General features: G+C 40.5%; 2 protein-coding genes across 5 annotated transcripts; one reads left to right on the forward strand and one right to left on the reverse strand.

The window, feature by feature from the left end:
* Positions 1 to 722: 722 nt before the first annotated feature.
* Positions 723 to 11,664, reverse strand: CEP70 (centrosomal protein 70). Of its 3 annotated transcripts, none has more exons than XM_084208830.1 (15): positions 11,536 to 11,664; positions 11,001 to 11,100; positions 10,721 to 10,844; positions 10,213 to 10,393; positions 9,727 to 9,896; positions 7,841 to 7,940; positions 7,355 to 7,443; positions 6,952 to 7,026; positions 5,807 to 5,906; positions 5,001 to 5,171; positions 4,275 to 4,421; positions 3,598 to 3,766; positions 2,228 to 2,342; positions 1,195 to 1,274; positions 723 to 875 (listed from the first exon to the last, which is right to left on the reverse strand). In XM_084208830.1, exons 1-15 carry the CDS (start codon positions 11,542 to 11,544, stop codon positions 808 to 810), a joined length of 1,698 nt encoding a protein of 565 aa, XP_084064956.1. In that variant the 5' UTR covers positions 11,545 to 11,664; the 3' UTR covers positions 723 to 807. The 3 variants fall into 3 exon arrangements, with proteins under 3 accessions (XP_084064956.1, XP_084064955.1, XP_084064957.1); XM_084208829.1 differs by having other exon boundaries at positions 6,952 to 7,029; XM_084208831.1 differs by lacking the exon at positions 11,536 to 11,664 and having other exon boundaries at positions 6,952 to 7,029; positions 10,997 to 11,102.
* An 11-nt stretch (positions 11,665 to 11,675) lies between these two features.
* Positions 11,676 to 19,208, forward strand: FAIM (Fas apoptotic inhibitory molecule). 2 transcript variants are annotated; one of them, XM_084208836.1, is made up of 6 exons: positions 11,676 to 11,705; positions 12,882 to 12,933; positions 13,894 to 14,029; positions 14,394 to 14,622; positions 16,076 to 16,125; positions 17,536 to 19,208. In XM_084208836.1, exons 3-6 carry the CDS (start codon positions 13,919 to 13,921, stop codon positions 17,683 to 17,685), a joined length of 540 nt encoding a protein of 179 aa, XP_084064962.1. In that variant the 5' UTR covers positions 11,676 to 11,705; positions 12,882 to 12,933; positions 13,894 to 13,918; the 3' UTR covers positions 17,686 to 19,208. The 2 variants fall into 2 exon arrangements, with proteins under 2 accessions (XP_084064962.1, XP_084064961.1); XM_084208835.1 differs by lacking the exon at positions 11,676 to 11,705 and having other exon boundaries at positions 12,819 to 13,251.
* The last annotated feature ends 88 nt before the right edge of the window (positions 19,209 to 19,296 follow it).

The following is a 19,296-nucleotide window of genomic DNA, read 5'->3' on the forward strand; positions in this document are numbered from 1 at the left end:
TGAGCTTCCAAAAGCAGGGAGATGAACTTACCAAGATGTCATTAAGGTTTTAGTTTGTGACCTTAAGTGGTTTTGTCCTTTGTTACAGTACATTTCAAAATCTTGTAAACCCAGATTCTGTCTGATGAACAGCAAAGTTTTGTAAACTAAGCTTTAATAGTATTGAGGCAAAATATTTTTGGAAGCTTGGTGTACTTGTTTCTGTACAATAAACTTCTAATTGCCTTGCATAAGAGACTTGATCTAATCCTTTCTAAAACTGACTTTTGAAATACAATGATGGTAACTTCAGACCATCGCCTGAAGCAAATTTAAGTATTTTTGGCCTAGGTTACATTAATCCAGTCTGCCTCAGTCCATAAGCAGAGAGAATATTCACTGAGTAACAATGTGTTCCCATCCCAAACTGATCTGGAAATGTGAACAACATTTTAAAAGAGGCTCTCCAGAAAACCAAGATTGAGCATTTGTGTAAGTGTGATGGCTATGGCAGTAAGGGCATCTTTACCTCATACTTACTGTGTCAGCAATATAAAAATGGTTAGAGTTTGCTGGTCTGCTGGGTTCAGTTTCCTGGACTGATAGAGAGTATACTGGTTCTCTCTCTGAGATTGAGTAGACCAGTTGACAGCAGTTAAAGTTTTTCTTAAATTGACCAAGAATTTTAAAAAAAAAGAAATTAAAAATGCAGCAACTTTTATTTAAGTAAAAAAAATCTGGAATTGTTGCTTAGGAGGTAGCTGCAATGTCATGTGCACCAACAGGTATATTCACAGGTAAGAGAAATCGTGCTCAGGAAGAGCAGAGTCACCCATAACCAGCTCCCCATTTCAGGTTTTGCACTGCAGGTAAAATATCATCCACATTACTGATCTCTGCAACAGAATGGAAAGCAAAAGGGTTAGGCTTAGGAACCCAGAATACCTTTGAATTCAACCAAAATTCTAAATTAAACAGATGGTGGATTAAATAAACTCCTCAGGCCTTTTAATGCTTTCAGAAAAAAATCAATTTGGCTTATAAGTAATATGCTTAAGTAAATGTAACCCCATGTTAAATGAAAATAAAGTGTTCTGGTCACTTCCTGAGGAAAGGTGGAAAGAAGGCACAGCAGGAGTAAAGAAAACACTTGTTAACTGTTTAGAGTTATATGAGGAAGTGTTGGCATGAATTATTGTTGCAAATATTACTCACCTAGAAGACACAGCAAATCTTGAATGAGAGCTTGAAAGGGTGGAAAGAAGCACTCGTGTTCTTCAAGCTTATTGATGATACTGGAATGGAAAGTGAGACAATCAGGTAAGAGGTGCAAGGACATGGCAAGTTCATCCCTTTGGTCATTTTGTTGTTCTGTGCCATGACTTTGTGAAAATACTGCTATTTAGTATATAAAACCATGGACACCAATGTTCTGTTCTCCAGTTCTGAACCCTGCAGCCAACAAGGGAGCTGTCATGAGGATCTCTGATTTCACTACTAATGCTGTATACACATCCTTCCTTTCCCCCTCACACGGCTCCAGGTAGTCTGGGGCCTGGAACATTTGTCTGTGTATGCTAAATATACTGCCTGGGGGTGGCTGATATAACTGCCTTGGAGGTAGAGCAAGAAATGCTTTATAAGCAGCTGCTCTCCAGGTAAAACTGAGAAATGAGTGCAGAAAGGCTGAGGGAGTGAGTATTGTTAACTCAGCATGTGTCAGACTTGCTGCCTACTCCCTTTTTTGTCTGTAAAGCACATGCTGAATGCAAGCCCTTAAGGTCTGCTATCACCTAGATGTGGCTGTTACCTGTTGAATGTATAACTGGATTTGTCCAGTTTCTAAAGTATTTGTAGGCAGCTTGAGGCAAACCCTGCCTTGGCAACTAGAACACTTCACTGTTACATCTGAGACTTGCATCACTTTCTCCTCCCCACCCAAGTATAGGATTTGTCTCCTGATGAAACATGTATCCCATTAAGGCTTGTTTGATCACATTATCCATGCAAACCAGAGAGTGTTTTGGAACCTTCTGGCTTCAATTTTTCCCTCTGTCAGCTTTATTTTTTTTTTGATAGGATACAAGATTTATTTCAAACAGGACAGCAGTAACTAACACCTGTGCTGTTGCAGCTCACTGACTTTGTAACAAATGATAAAAGTTTCTTTCAGCATCAGTTTTTGTCAGTTCTCAATTACTACATTTGATGTTTGAAGAATGGTCAGCAGTGGAACAGCCCCACATACCTGTGGATGTCTTGGGTGCCCAGAAGCTGCTGTACCTGCTCAGTCACGTTCTTATTAATGATGTCACACAGTTTCCCAACAGTATTCACTACCACAGTGGGTGGAGCTGAACTGTCTGTGGAAAAACAAACACCTCATGATTCTTTTAACAGTAATAACAGGGAGGTATTTAGACACAGTTGAATTTTTGCAGGTGCACAGATTTTATTTGGTTTTCATGGATCTAGGCATATACATTCCATCATTCACAGAAAACAGAAATAAACAAATGGTCAGAAATAAACAAATGTTAGCTAGGAATGGAGATTCTCTCACTTATCCTTTAGTGGCTAAAAAATCCTTGGCAGAGCTGTGTGCTCACAGCAGAGAGGGTACTAAAGTGCACCCTTACAATGTCAGTGGAAATCAGCCAACTGAAATTATATATATAGAGAAGGGGTTATTCATTAGGTTCTTGTGACACAGCAGACACACTGTAGGGGCTAGGCCAATAAGGAACTTGCTTAACAAACATGGAAATGTTTGGAGGAGGATGTTTTTTGTTAACACCCAGAACTTGTTTTGGTATTGAATTTTAACCTCTCTGTAGTGCTGTGACTGAAGGTAGCAGCCTCCCTGTCCTTTTCTCCTTCAATTTCAGAAGAACTAGGCTTGGACAAGGCATCTTCTGAGCTGCAGTTAATAGGGGGAGGTGAGGTTTCCTCATCTCCCATTCTGGCTGCAGGTAGGAACACTGCTTCCCTCCTTCAATGAGCCTCAGCAGCCCAGGGGCTCTGGGGCTGGACATCCTACAGCCCAGCCCAACCTTTTAACCCAGGAGCAGCAGCAGCTGCTGTTCTACAGAAGCTCCCACCAGAAGGGAAATAACCAACTACACCACTGAGTACTGGCAGTTTTTGACATTCAACAACTTGTTTTGGTTTTTAAGTTCAGCAGCATAAGATGGAACTTTCTGAGACTGGACCCAATTACAGTTGAATGAATTACTGAGTAGAAATCTACATCCGAGGCAGAGTTATTTTCTTCCTTAAAGTTGTTATGTTTCAAGTGGAGAATGAGCAACAATTATGAAGTCAACTCACAAAAATAAAGCTTTGTGGGAAAAAGAATTCTATTTCCGCTGTTATTCTCTTCTTCTGCCTCCCTGTTATTCCTCAGTAACTGCTAAAGGCTTACAAATAACGGGAATTTGCTATTTGAACTATAAATTGACAGGAACATATTTTTATCTCCCCAGTGAAAGAAACACCTAGTTAATTCATTTCTCAACAGCTCAACATTATTTTCTATGAAGAGGACAGCTTTTCACCTGTAAAAAGTAAACAAGCAAAAAAAAAAAAGTGAACAAGCAGCAGGTGGTAAGTCTTTACCTAGTTCCAGGAGCTCCTGGAGGTTCCGCATGGCGTTGGTCATTTCCCCCAGCTTTATGTACACCTCATTCATTCGTGGATAAACACCATTCAGAGAATTCACATCAAACAACTTCTGGAAGTGAGAGACTATGGCAGACAGGGTTTGGAAGGACTGTGTCTGGCTGTTCTGGAGCAAGCAGGAAGAACTCATCAATGGTACTGCTTAACAAGACAGTACTTTAAGCTGTGAAACTTTTTTAAAACCAGTCTGAAGAGCAGGTGTAACTTCCCTTATGAAATTTCAATGTTTCAAATATTTTTAAATCTGAAGACATAGTTTCAATAGTTTTCAGGCACAAGCATACACCAAACTCAAAATACTCTTTTGAAAGCTTCCTTCTCTGTTGCTAAGAGAAGCATTTATGTATTCTCAGCCCTGAGAGACAGAACAGGATAATTCCTGAGACTACAGGGCAATGCAAATTCACTTCTGGTCAAGTGCCTTTGATTAAAGCAATCTCCCTCAAGGTGAATTTATCCATTATGTTAAAACAGCCTTTGACTACTGAATGTCTTCAAACAGGTATTTCTTAAATGCTGCAAGGCTTTCAAATGCACCAATCTAATCACTGTGTGAAGAATGCATTTAAGAATTCCACAGTAACTTGTGATTATAAATCTCTGGGAATAATTACCTTTTCCTTATGTTCTAGTTCTTCCAAAATTGCATCTACTATCAACTGGAGGTCTTCAACTCGTATGGATTCTCTGTTATCCTGTGGATCTTTAGTGTTCCAAGGCAGCAGTTCCAGAGATAGTTTTCTCAAGGACCTATGCAAATCCTTAAGAAAGGAGGAAAGCCAACTTATTTTAGAAACTGCCTAAAGTTGTTTTTAGTATAGAAACAGATGTTTTTCTGTTTCTCATATGCAGAAAACATTCCAGCACTGGACAGGTTAAGATTTTAATTTTCATGAATTTAAGGATAGTATCTTGCTGACATTCTTTGATTTGAAAAGAACAGAGTAAAAAATATTATATTTGCTATGTATTACAGTTTCAGTGAAATAAGAAGTATTGGTCACAAAGAGTTTGGCTTTAAATAAAACTATTTCACTTGTATATGGAGCAAAAAGTCACTGGTCTCCACAAGAGGAAGGAAGAGAGTGCACCATCATCCAGACTCTAAAGCTTAAGTTTCTTCTCAGGGATTTAGTTAATAAAATGAAATAAAATATTTACACAGAGAAGTATCTCTGGTACATACTTCACATGGATGGCAGATTATTTGTAAAATTTAACACCAGGTCAGAAAATAAAAGCTACACTCAAAATCCCCCCGCAAACTACTGATAGGGAGGGATGGAGGAGAGGAGAGCCGATGAAAGGAAACCAAGAAACAGAGTACAACATGTTGTTACCTTTAGGGCCATGAGCTGATCTGCCCACATTTCTACAGTGAGTGGAAGGTGCTCAAATCCACTTCCCTGACCATTCTCTTTAATGTCATTTTGCACTGGCCCTTTGCTGGGCCGAAATATTAATGGAGGAGCTCTTGGGCTTTGCAAAATAGAATCAATGTGGGACAAAACCTTCAAGAACAAATAACAAATATTATTGCTAAAATATATATGATGTTTTCTAATAAAATCCCTCTCTATTGCAGTCATGATTCTCTAAAATTAAGTAATAAATAGCTCCAATATTACTATTGATGAATTTTATACAAGCATTCAACATGCAATGGACTCAAAGATTTCAACATATACTAGCTAGAAGATAGGTAAAAGTAATGCAAGTATATACTTCTCTTTGAGGGATAGTTAACATTTATCCACTGTATTATATCCACTGCATTGTAAATTCCACAGTTTGCAGTTTGCTAAGTTTTATTATATTTAGGCTTTTTAATTAGAAGAAAAATAAAGGCCACTATCACCCAAGATCTTGAACAAATCTCCTGTCCTGAACAGACTTCAGCTAAATCATATTTACCAGCCTAGTGTCTGCTGCCTTGCTGTGTTTTCAGGTAGTTTACACTGAGACAGAACAAGAACCAGCCTACACTGACTGCCAAATCCAGAACATGACTCATCTTGCACAGAGGATTTGATAGGCATTATTAGCCTCAGACCTGCACACTCCAGTCAACACAGCTAAACACAACGCATAAAACATTTCATTGTAACAGTGCTAGAAACACGCAGAACAGATACAATTTGGGTACCTGCAAGTATTGCTGGCAAGCTGCCTGCAGCTCATCCACTCTTGTAACTTTCCCAGAGTCTTTCTTTTCTTTTTTTTCTCCAGTGCTGCTCCCTGAAAATCTGCACAAAAATACACAGTGGGTCACACAAGCAGCCTTAGCAGGAGATGCTACCTTTTAACTTGGTGGAAGAACCAAGTGTGTAGCACTTAAACTCAAACATACAAAGTCTATGATCTATGTTATGATGCTGGGCAATAGAATTCCATCAGACCCAAGTAACACAGATTGACAACACAATAGCCAATGCAAATATCATTAATTTATCTCAAGTCTCCAGGCTGAGGCTATGCCAGAATACTTGCTGATTAAGAAGGGACACCACCAGTTTTTCTGTTGCCAGAGTTCTACTATTGCTGAAGACCTAAAATCCAGAATTTTGCTCTAAAGGCTCAAATTCCAAGCTCAGTTGTTATTCACTTCTGCTGGAACATCTTTCCTGGCTTATTATACAAAGCTCACTACTGCTTTTCATCTAAATGATACCTACTGCATGAGAGAATAGACAATTTAAATATACAAAGCATGTCTATTTATTTTCGAGTTTAAGTGATGTCTTTTTCAGGCTATAAAACACTTAGCATTCAGTATACACAAGGACAAATTACTAAGTGAAATGACAGTTAAAAACACCTCATTAGTACTAGAACTTTTATATCTTCCATGTATTTTCTTAGCAATATTTCAGAAAAAAACCCAGTCAATTTCTAAGAATAATATGGACATAACTTCAGTAGCTGCATTTTGCCAACTCACACTTTCGCATTTATAATCCATAATGAAACCAATAACTTCCTTTACAGCTTATGGAAGCAGCAAACACTAGAGATGACCCTGTAAATATTGCCAGCAAAAAAACTCAAATGAAATCCAGAAAGACAAAATGAAATAAAAAGCCCCACACTGCCGTGCTCCCATTTGGAGACCCTGTCACCATTTCAGAAATAGAGGGCTTTAGAGGTCCAGCAGCACTTGCTGCCCATAACCAGGCTCCAAAGAATGCTGATAAGGCACATGATCTATAAGCTACTCTCTACAGGTTGCAGAGTAACCTTGCATTCAGAAATCCAGAAGATTCATGAAAGTCCCTGAAAAAATATACTTACTGGGTAGTTTTCTTCAAAGCTTTCTGTAGCTTCTTCACTTGGTGCTTGTAAAATTTTAATTCCTGTGCAGTTGGCCTGCTAGACAGAAAAAGTACCACGTTATATGTCTTGCATTGGAAGGTATCTATAAAATCCATCCAAGCAAAAAAGTAAAAAAATCTTTGCCAAAAAATCATTCTGGAAATTAAATTCTGCTACATTTCTACATGACTACAGCAATAAAAAGCAAACTAACCATTAGCAGCTGTTATTAACAGTGTAGGGAGAAGAGTGTGGCTGTTGCTGCCACATTTCTCATTTCTTTGATCACAGATTTCACACTTTACTTTTACAATTGCTGGTGCTTTGTAAAGCAAAGTCTACTGAAATGGCCTTACAAAGGATGATACTTATCCTTTCTCACCTTATTTCCAAATTTTTCTTGAGATTTATATTTTCAAGCAAAAGCTGTTCGTTCTTGAATTTTGTTTCAGTAAGCTGCTTCTGGAAAGACTGCAACATAGACTGGGTTATTGCTTTTATTGCCCTCATTTCATAATGAACAAGCTTCAACAATTTAAAGTGTGTGCAAGTTAAGAAGGGTTCCCAATTGCCTGGACAGCAAAGCAGCATGGATGAGGACTCAGATGGTTGAGACCAAGAGCCTGGTGCATTAGACCCCAGGTGGAGCCCTGTGACCAAAGGAGGTCAGTGCAATCCTCAGCACGCTCACAACATTTTGCTGAATCTTTGCTCAAGGACAGGGAACTCTGCCCTTGTAAGAGAGGTTACAAGTTCAGAAGACATGACAAGAACAAGGGGCAGAAAACAAACATGTTTATGTTCTATGTGGCTCTTGAAGGGTTACCATTGAGAGATCTGCACTGACTTATTCTTAGCAGTTCCATACCATGAGCAGTGCTTTGTAATTAGGAGTAGCATCTAGATTTAAGAACTCTTCCTTGTTTTTTACTTCTCTCTGCACCTCGTCTTCATCTTTTTTATATTGCCTATTGGGAAAAATAAATTGGTTCAGCTTAGTGTAGTTCATTTAGCTCAAAAATTTAAGTTGGTTTAGTTAGCAGTTATGTATGATAATAATGTTTCCATAAACTACTAAGTAAATAAAATAGATATTCTCCCCTAAGATTCCTGCTCTAATTTCTGGGAAAGCTGTTTCATATGCTAATGAAATGCACTTATCCACAGGAGAAACTCCAGTACAAGCAAATCCCATTTCAGTTTTGTCAACAGCAGTCTCAAGCTATAGGAATGTCTCAGGTATCTGTTTGTTGCTTTGTGTCATGCAGGCACTAGGATAGAGCTGAAAACCTGTTGTTTTGGGAGATCAATCAACTGAGCACAGCTATTGCAGTAATTCTGCCTGTGAACCATGGCAAAAGAGAAAGGGGAAAGAAAGAAAGCAAGAAAGAAAGACAGACTTATAGTTCAAGTATCTGAATACCCCAAGCCTCCTAACTGTCCTGGTCTCCTGACTGAGAAGCTGCTTAGCCTGACTGCCAGTTGTTCTCTGGAAAAATCTAAATTTCCATGGCCATTATAACCCTTTGCTATTTCTTACATGCTAGTGATACCTGGAGCACAGAATATTAACCATTTTAAGAACAGTAAGGGCTAAAAAAATTTTGAACAGTAGAGCCACAGGGCATTCAATGAAACCTACCTCAGTTCCTTTTTAATCTGACTAATTTGAGATTCATAATAGTCAATTAGACAAAGGTACCTGAAGAAAGGAAAAATTAATTTTGAATTTCAGATATTCTCACAAAACTCATACTGTGACCAACCCAGAGGAACAGGTCAGCTTACACAGCTGCACTGCACTTTGGAAGTGGCTGCTCCAAACAGTGGAATTCTCTCATACCAGACAACCATGGTCACACTTTGCCAAAATGGAAAAGTAGACACATTGACTCTGTACTAGTTTAGAAACAGCAAAATATTAAAGAGGAGAAAAAAGTTAAATCTGCCCACCAGTCTCCTCATCTTATGCTTGTGGTTGCCCAGCAAGATTAACAGAGAGGCACAATCAAAATAAAGTGTCTTGAGCACTCTGAGATTGTCTGGTTTGGAGAGACAGATGAGAGAGGACAGGGAACCAAATTCAGAGATCCTTTCTCTGATACAGCGAGGGCTCAAGGAAAAAGCTGAGCACACACAATCCCTCTCAAAAGCTTTCCAGGTAAACATTGCTGGGCAGGGTGAGAAAGCTGATTTTTAATCAGCACAATAAAGCAATGGCTACTTGAGGCCTAGGAATTGTCAAATGTCTGATTGTAGCAGAGCTATGGAAATCCTACCAGCAAGACACACAGCTTTGTGACACTTTGGGAACTTACCCAAAAGTACTTGGAAGCTTATACGCAAGCCTGCAGTCAGCAGTTACAAACATCACTTTCCAAAACTGGAAAGGATCTTTTTTGGGGGCTAAGGATGGTGTTTGTTGGGAGGTTTGTTCATGTTTAAATGTTAGAATCCCAGGATGAGGTCATCCTAGCTGACACTGCCACTGCAGAGCAGAGTGAATCATTCCCTTCCCTTTGCTGACATCTAGTGTGGGCAGTGGGTGGCAATTTTTTAATTTCTGCCATGGATTTATCTGGTTTAAATGTCACTGCCCTGAGGTACCTTCACAAGAATTCTCATTTCATCTTGTACTCCTAAAGTCTCCAGATTACTTCTTTTTCTCCATATAAATATCAGGAAGCATTACATTAAAATCTGTTTCTTCATTTAAATGTTGCAGGGATTCAGCAGTGGAAGAGAATCACTTACCGCTGATCCAGGACAGACTTGGGAGCTCTTTTGCAAAACTGACAAAACATTTTGTGTTGAGTGTCAGCTTGCTGCTGCTCCTCCCTCCCAACTCTGCTCAGCTCTTTCTGCAAGCGGGCAATGATCTCTTCCTGTTCTTGCAGCTTTTCCTGCTGCTGTTGGTATTTTACCTGTGAACAGGCAACAGGAGCATTGCTGAATTGTTCTGACCCACAAGTTGACTGTACTGTACAAGCCCAGGTACACACTTAGAACCAAGGAAAATGAGCACTTGGGTTTTAGCCGTGCTAAAGAGACAGTGGAAGAGGGATACAGACATTTTTCTAAATTACTTCTAGAAAATTCTGCATATTTTGAAAATACTTAGCTATAAACAGTGTACTAACCCTATGACCCAAGATTCATGTTTATTTAGATCAACATAAATATTTTGAGACCTTTCGTAAGTCAAAAGTTTAAATCCTCAGGTAGCACTATCTGAATTACCCGTGAAGCCTGTTGCTCTTTTTGAAGTTCCTTGACTTGGTTCTGTTGCTGGCATGCTTTAGCTATTGTCTCATCTTCCAGCTGACAAATTTTGGCCTTAATGTTTTTCACCACAATTTCCAAATCATTAGCCCGTTGCTCTTGCCGAGACGCCCGACCTTGTTCCAGTCGTACCACATCTCTGAAAAAAGAAATGAATCCTTGCTTTTAGATTAAACTCATTTCACTACAGACAGTGCAGGAAGCACACGCCTGACAATATGTGATGACCTTTGATAACACCCTGTGGCAGCAGGTGTGGGAAATACCCTGATATGAGAAGAAGCAGCAGATGAAACAAGGGAAGATCTCGAAAGGAACTGGGACAACATTGCTGCATACTGAACAATAACCGCAGGAAAAAGGTCTTAGGCCTCAGGTGAGATAAGACCTCCCCCAGGCTGGAGATGCAGTACTCCAATACTGATAACACTTGTACTCTGCAGGTAAATTCCTTCCACTGTCTTACCTAAGACATCGATTTGCCTCCATAAGTCCCTGCATCACCTTCTGCTGTCGCTCAATGTCTTCCACCAGAGTTTTTAATGCAAGTCTTATTCCTTGAGAAGACTGATGGTCTAGGACAATCATATCTGGAGATACAAAACATAAGCAAAGTCACAATGAAAGAGTTCTAACAGCCAAAGAAGATTGCCTGTTTGCTGCCACTAGGAAGTGACAGCTTTGGAGACGCCTTATGAACTTAGGGTTACTATTTCCAAATACAAAAATTACATTTCCTTACCTACCTGATGTATCACTGCAGCTTTGGGGGGCAGCAAGACTCACAGGTTTCAACCCATGACGCATTAATATCCTGTTGAGGTTTTCCCACTCTGCCTTCTCCTGCTGCATTGGGAGAAAAGGAAATAGAGGCAGAAACCTGAGTTCTTCACTTCGGCTGTGCAGCAGAAGGTACCAAATGCCCACAAATTAAAGCAAACCAACCCCAAACCCCCAACGGGCAACTACAGGAGGGCTTTTGAGAAGCTCCAACAGGATCTGCAAAGCACACTGGGGAAAAGCGTACTTCACACCACACAGCGGGATCAGTTTTCCCGATCCCTACTTGAAAGCAGAATACGCGCAGTGAGTTAAATTCGCCTCTTCAGGAGCCCCAAACCTCCGGCCCTCGGCTCTCTCCAACGCACCCGGGGCGCAGCGGCCCCGCCGCGAGCGGAGCCCTCAGGGAGGCGGCGGCGGCTCTGGGGGCTCACAGACTGCTCCATCGCCTTTTGTCCCGCTCCAACCACCCAGCAGCGACACCCGGGGCCAGCAGAGTACCTCGGTCATGGCGAGGGCCGCAGGGGAGGACAGGGGCCGCTCCTCAGGCCGCGAAGCCGCTCGGGCGGGAGCGGAGCGGCGGGAGCGGCGGGCGGGGGGGCCGCGGGGCGGCGCTGCGCGGGCGCCGCCATTTTGCGGCGCGGGAGGCGAGGGGAGGAGCCCGGGCGGAGGTAGGAGCGGGGACACGGCGGGAGCTGCGGCGGGCGCGGGGCTAGGAAAAACAAAAAATAAAGACAGGAAGAGATGGAAAAAGCTCGTTGCTGGTGGTAGTGGTGGGGGTAGATCTGCCGTTCTCGGAGCTCATGCATTTCCCGGTATGCCACCCCGCGATGAGCGCTGCCGGGATTAGGCGGATGGTTTGGGAGCCGTAATCCCAGCCTGGTTTTCAGAACGAGCCCTTCCGTGTAAAGGAGTCAATACCGCCTCGGGCCGCTGGGTTGGTCGGTGAATAGAGGCGGTGGGTGCAGCGCTGCTGTGCGTCCCTGGTTCGGAGCACGGGGGCCGCAGGCGCCGCGCCCGCTCCCTCCTGGAGAACGCCCGGCTGTCCCTTGGGATGCGGGGGATCCGCTGGCCTTCAGCAAACGCCCCTGGCTAGAGTCTGCGTTCGGCCTTGGTGTAAGATAGATCTGTATCGCTTCATTACCATGATTTGAGGGGAAAAAAATAAAAAAAGGAATGTTTGTGTTCTGGGATGCTTCCTAGCCCTTCCAGCATTAATCCCAAATGATGCCTGAACCGCCCGCCGCAGGATTGCGGCCTGCCCGGGGCGATGAGGGCTCTGGGCTGTCCGGGACCCCCCTTCGGGCACCTCCTGCCTGCCCGAGCCGCCCCTTGTGCTGGCACACCTGGCTCTGTGCCGAGCCTGCTCCTGGAGCAGAGCAGGGAAATGTTCCCTGCCGGACTCCACCGTGTGCCCGGGAATGCCGCCTTCGCAGGAAGCAGAAACTTCAATAGCGGCCAAAACAACCTCCTCGGCATTTATTAGCACGTGTTATTATCTGTTTGTTTATCGATAGGTACAGACATGACAGATAATGATGAAATTAATGAGTGAAAATAATACATTAAAAACCGTTGTAGAACACCGTCGCGGTCTAAAATCCTCTTAAATAAGAAATTAGTTCCTTGTGGCTCACATAGATTTTGTGACTGAACTGCCAGGGCAAATTTACTAATGTGCTTGTTGAAAGGTGCTTCAGTGGTTTAGAAAAGGGAGGAGGTGAAATTACCGCCTCTGCTATTTCCAGTTCCAAATTCATTATGGTCTGGGACTGAGATGGGCAGCTCTGGATGGGGTCCCTGCTTTGGTCAACCTGTTAATTTCTAAACTCTGTTTTGCAAATCAGGCAGCCTGTTTTTCCATCCAGTAACTGACAAAGTTATGAGGAGCTAGTAAAGGTAGGACAAACTTTACTAGCACTTATTTGGTTTTGTAAAATACAATATTTTTTAAAATACACTTGCCTTTCTGTCTTAGAGAAAGATGGTTGTATTTTAAGTGTTTTTATTTTATCATATATATGACAGCACTGCATGTTAGTTAATGATGCTAAATGTCCTTTATCTTAGCTGGAGAAAATGATGAAACTTTAGACTTCAGCGCTTCTCTCCTACTATTCTGCTTTTCTATTTTTTCTTGCTGCTAATTGGATTAAAAGCTCTTTTGGCTTCTATGGCATCCGGTGAGGAGATTACTGTCTGTGACGATGAAGTAAGGTAAAAAATCAGAACTGTGATATGAGCAGATTTGGAAAGATATCCACAGTTCCAGTTGACACTTATGACTGTATCTAAACTTTAAAAATTACTTGAATAAAAGGATATCTTGCCAGATCCCTTCCCCTGTGTCTGTGTGTGCAGAGTTGCATATCCAAATGATGTAGGCAGCGTTTATGAGATTAGAGACAGATCTGTTAACACGGCAAATAGCTAAACTGGTCATACTATTTTGTCAAGTCTAAAAAGCTGAAACACTTTCTTTGAGACCAGTCAAATAATATATTTTAATGCCTACCAAGAAATAGCAGAACTGTCCAGGAGTATCTTTAAAATTAAATACAATTTTGTACCTATTGTCGCCTGAAATGGGAGTTTTAGAGGTTACGGGTACCTGTGTCTTTGTACTGTTTGTCAAAATGAGTCTGTTTAACTGTTTATATTTTGTGATGTTCTGTCAAATTTGAATGTCTGAAAAACATGAAAATATAAGCAGTTCTGTAAGCCTATTCTTTCAAGTCTCATTTTGTATTTGCAAAAAGTGCCAATACAAAAGCAGAAGAAGCAGTAAAGCTTTGAACTGCAGACATTGGAACTTGAACCTTCAACGACAATTAATTTACTTTGTTGGTTTCTCTTTAGGTCTCGGTACAGCCACTTAGAGAAGATGACAGATTTGGTGGCTGTTTGGGAAGTAGCTTTAAGTGATGGTGTTCATAAGATTGAATTTGAACATGGGACCACTTCAGGAAAGCGTGTTGTCTATGTTGATGGAAAGGTGAAATTGCTATGTGCTCAAAATTCACTGTGATACAGATTATATAAGTGCACTTCCATGCAACACACATCACAACAAACAAAAGACTAATAAATGCAAGTGAGGTATATTCAGTTAATTACCTAATTTAATAAAATGCATCATTCTTTTTTTCAGTTCCAATTAAGGTGTGAGTATTCATGAAGTGCTTTGCTGTCCTTGGGCAGAGGCACTCTGTGCATACAAAGCACTGTGTATGCATTCATTCCAAAACTGTAGTTCAGTACTGAGCTGTCTCCTGAGTTCCAGTTCAATTTTTTAATATTAAAACATGCACTCAGGTTTTTCAATTAATACCCACTGTCTTTGGGTTTCTTTTCTACAGGAAGAAATAAGAAGAGAATGGATGTTTAAATTAGTGGGTAAAGAAACATTTACTGTTGGAGCTACTAAAACTAAAGCTGCTATTAACATTGATGCAGTCAGTGGCTTTGCATATGAATATACTTTGGAGATCAATGGAAAGAGTCTCAAGCAGTATATAGAGAACAGGTTAAAAACAACCAATACTTGGATATTGAACTTGGGAGGTACAGACTATAGAATTGTCCTAGGTAAGTAAACATTGAGTGACTACCTGTTGCTGCCTTTGGATAAACTTGTGTGCATTTAAAAACTGGTAATTAAGAGAAAGCACAGTTCAGTGGGGAGCTCTGATGCAGTATAAAATCCTGGGGGATGTGGAAGTTTGGAATGAGATGCCAAAGACAGTCTGAAAAGTAATGGTCATGTTATACATGTGTGAGTCTACAGCAGTGTGGTCTAGATTTGGGGAGGAAAAAAAAAGGTGGGAAGCATTACTGCTGCTGCATCCATAGAGCTGCCTGAGCAAGGCAGTTCTCCAGGTGAAGCCTGTTACAGAAATTTTACCTGCACTGTGATCAAACCTCACGTGGGTCTAAGTTTGTTCAGCAGGTAACCAGGTTTCCATCCAAAAATCATCAGCCATGGTCAAGAAGTCTTTATCTGAAGTGCAACAATGTTATTCCATATTTTTGATAGATTGATGAGCATTCCTTTTTTCTGCTCACTTCTTATCTACAAACTTAAAAGTAAAACCTTCCAATGACGTTCTTTCACTTTCTCAGAAGCAATACATTGCTTCTCTTCTGCCCTCACTTTCCCAGTTACATTACAAGCAGGTGGGAGGAAGGGATCCCTTGAGGAATTTGTCCGTGGCATCTAGAGGGAAAACTTCCACTTGGGCATTGCTGTATGGTTAGAGATGGAGATAAGAGATCTCAGACTATGATTTCTTCTTAAATCTCAGGACAGAATGAACTGCCCTAAGATGAAGGGAAGCAATGAAGAAAGACAGTTTTAGTGCTAGAAACAGATAAGTCTTCACAGAATTTTAATCTCCCTATGCTTACTGGAAGAGCAGGGTTCAGCTCTCTGCTGATGTTGTGTCAATGACAGTGTCAGTAAAGGGAATTCTACAGCAAAGTAATTTAAGGAGGATGTGCTGGCAGAAGTAAAAGAATATTCTGTTTCAAGCTGAAAAAACAGCTAAGATTGATATTTAAAGTGGTACTTGGTGACTTCAAAATATTAAGAATGCAGATAATTTGATGGATGTTAAATAATGCTACTTTTGAATTAATTTTACCTGGAAAAAGAGTTAGAGCTTTATTGAATAACCAGCACTCAAATAATTAGCAGAAATTACTTCATTTTTCTGTATTTAAATTTTTTTCAGTTTAAGACTGTCAGAATATCTCTGGCACTATTCAGAACAGCACAGTGTTAATAGCCAGGGCTAGGGAGGGGTAAAAATGTATCTTCAAAGCAAAAGTTCATGACAGATACTCCTCTCCCTCTAAGGTGAGAACAAACCCTGTAGCTCAGGTGCTACAGCTACTTAGGAACTTCTTTTGGGAATTGAAAGTAAAATTCAACAATAGATGTTTAAAATCCCTAGATTAGATCCTTGTTTGTAGGGACAAAGAACAAGGTTGTTGGTTTTTTTGGGGTTTTTTTCTACCTTGTTTTTCTTTTCCTTCACAGAAAAGGACACTATGGATGTGTGGTGCAACGGTCAAAAAATGGAAACAGCGGTACGTGATCCTTTCCAAGGGCTCTTCCCAGGCTGTGGATACATAACCAAAGCTTGGCAGAAAAAGCCCCAGAGGGGCACACTATCCCCCTTTATCTAAGAGGCCAAGGCAGCCAGGATGCTCCTGGTCTGTTCCAAATGACCTTCACTGAATTTCATAATGGGCAGTATTTCAGTTCATATGTCAAACATCTGCTAGTTAAGGATAAATGATGCTTTTCTTTACCCTTTTTAGACAAACAGAAGAAGTTTGAGTAAGTTGTGCAGGGTTTTTAGGGAGAAAACTTTCTGGTGATTGGGAAGGATTTGAGTTTGATGTAGAGTGTAGAGCCATGGCATCCAAACCTGCTTGTAATAGTTCTCACTGAAAGTTGAACACATGTAGTCTATTATGACTCGTGCTTTTTGCCATTTTGAGATGTTCTTAATACTTATGGCTTAAAAGCCTCATTGGAACAAGTCAAATCTTTTATCTTGATCACATCTGCATTAATTTTCGGAGCAGGCTGACAGCTAGGTGGTTTCTTTCTGGTTTTTGATGATTTTCAATACGCACACCAGGTAGGCTTCCCCATCCTTGAAGGATCTGTTTTCTCACTAGGGGGGTGTCAAAGTTTTTACTGCTGCCACAAGGAAGCCCCTGGATGAGTACAAATGGTAAAATCAACAGTTCTGCTATACCTGAGAGCAGGATGAAAAGATTCACCACATGTTTGCTTAGTCATCAGTGGAAGAAGCCTCCTCTTCCAGTAAGTCAGGACTTCTGCTCCTGATGGCTCAGCCTTTTCTACAATGTACTAAAAGCACTCAGAGGTGTCCTTGCAAGCTGTGAGTGCAGATTTAGCGCCAAACTGTGCTTCCATTAGAGCAGCACCCATTAGTTCTGCTGTCACAAACATCATGACAAAAACACAGCCATGCCTGGGAAAATCTTTAACAGGAAATTCCAGAACTGCAGCAGGAGATGTGTATCCAAGATACACAACTGTTGTACTTGATTTAGGGATCTGCTGTAGAAGGCATCCTAAATACTTCACCTTTCACTGCCACTTGAGCACAGGTTTGTGTGGCACCTACTGGCTGTGCAGCACAACTTGGCAGGATGCTGCCTTTTCTGCTTTTGTTTACTGACATGAATCAGTAGTACTGATTCACAAACTCCAACCCTACCATTTCTGATTGTGTGACATTTTCATTGTCATCTGATACCCACCAATCTTTAACTGGGCACCTTGACAGAGCCCTGCCTGAGATTCAGCAGCTTTGTTCAGCTTTCAGGCAGTACTTGTCACAGGTACCTAAAGCTGCTGTAACTGTGGGAACTGCAAGCAGTCTTGACATTGATGCATTCAAGCTTTTCATTTATTAAAATATCAAGTGTCTGTTTTTATTCTTGTCTCCTTTCTCCCAGGGTGAATTTGTGGAAGATGGGACTGAAACTCACTTCACTGTTGCTGACCACAGCTGTTGCATTAAGGCTGTCAGTAGTGGGAAACGAAAGGAAGGAATTATTCATACCCTTATTGTGGACAACAGAGAAATCCCAGAGGCTGTGGAATAGCCTCTGGTTAACTGATTATGGTAGCACTAAGATCAGGAATTTTCAATTACTGTGGTAATTATTTTAATATGTACTACTTGGTACATCTAGTTTGTGCTGGGTTTATTTTGTAGTTTCTGTACACAAAATTATTCTTTTTGAGGACCAGATGAAAATAATTATGTACAACCTCTTATATTACCAGTTTTTTAAAAAAACTATATATATTTAGAATATATAGCATATAACTACGTGTGGAGAACACTGGTGAAACAGAAATTATACGTCAGGAAAAATCATGCTATAATAAAATGAAAGATTAATATTCAGTAACACTGAATGAATCCTTAACTGCAGGTGTATGTGGAAGGAAGAGAAAGCCTGTACTGGGCACAGGAGTAAGATGTTAAAAGCTTTCTCTAGAATTATTTTTTCTATTAAACTGACTACAGACCTTTTCACATACAGTTAAGGGAAATTACATAGTTAATAAAAAGGTTAATAATGAAATACATAGTTACCAATAGTTGTGTTACAGTATTAAATGAATGCTGAGTTATGAAAACTGTTCTCTATTCCCACTAGGAGCAAGATGTTACATTGTGCCAAAAATAACATTCCTTTGGGTGTTGTAAAAACTGATGCTGTGGTTCAGAAACTCATTACTGAGTTTTTTCAAAAAAGAAAATAGAAGAAAAAAAAATTCCTGCCATGAAACCCCTTAAAAAATATCTCTTGGAGCATGCTGACGTAAGAACTTATCTTTGTTCAGTGCTAACAAATCTTAAATCTACAACTGTGTGTTTTTATGGCAGTAATGTGTGAGTCAAGAAATATGAGGAACAAGGGGACAGAAATGGAAAACAATTTATCACTTTAAGGGAATAGTTAAAACAGGAATAGACTACTTCTGTTTTCAGAATTGCATAATTTCTAAGAGCAACCTTTGGATTTCTTGAGAGCAAAACTCTTGTGTTAGAGACTCACACTACAAAACTACCTTTGCAACAGCAAGCAAGCACAGCTAATCTTAAGAAATAATTTTTAAAAGAACCAAGATATTAATACATTAGTCTAAAAGTTTATTTTGCAATGGTTAAAAAATATTTCCACTTGTAACCTCAGAATTCAGAATTAAACTTTTATAACTTAATCTCTTTTGGACTTGTGAATGGTTCCTAGCACTACAACTGCTAGCTCAGGAGTTGCAGGTGCAGTACAAGCATCCTGGGAATCCATTAACAACTTATTTTGAAAAGTTTTATTAAATGCTAATTTCACCTGTGTTTTAGAGATCAGACTGCTCCCCAGCAGCAGGCTTTACTAGAGGAAGTTTCCAGGTACCCGAGTGCTGGACTGAATCCCCTTCTACATTGGAATTACTGTAACAGCTGTTGCGCCTTTCTGCGTATTTGCTTCAGGTCACTGCAGAAGCAATGTGGGGATTCCTGGCTACAAGGCTGACAATGTAATCTTTAAAAGATGTTGGTAAAGATAGGTTAATTGAAAAATAATTTCAAGCTGTAGCTTGAACCAGTTCTCTATTATTTTGTAACCTTTCAAAGAATGCTGCTGAGAAATCTGAAGCTCATGTACAGTACAAATCATGTTCTTAAGACTACAGCAAAATAC

Source organism: Fringilla coelebs, assembly GCF_963513975.1.
Source record: "Fringilla coelebs genome assembly, chromosome: 7".
Taxonomy (NCBI): domain Eukaryota; kingdom Metazoa; phylum Chordata; class Aves; order Passeriformes; family Fringillidae; genus Fringilla; species Fringilla coelebs.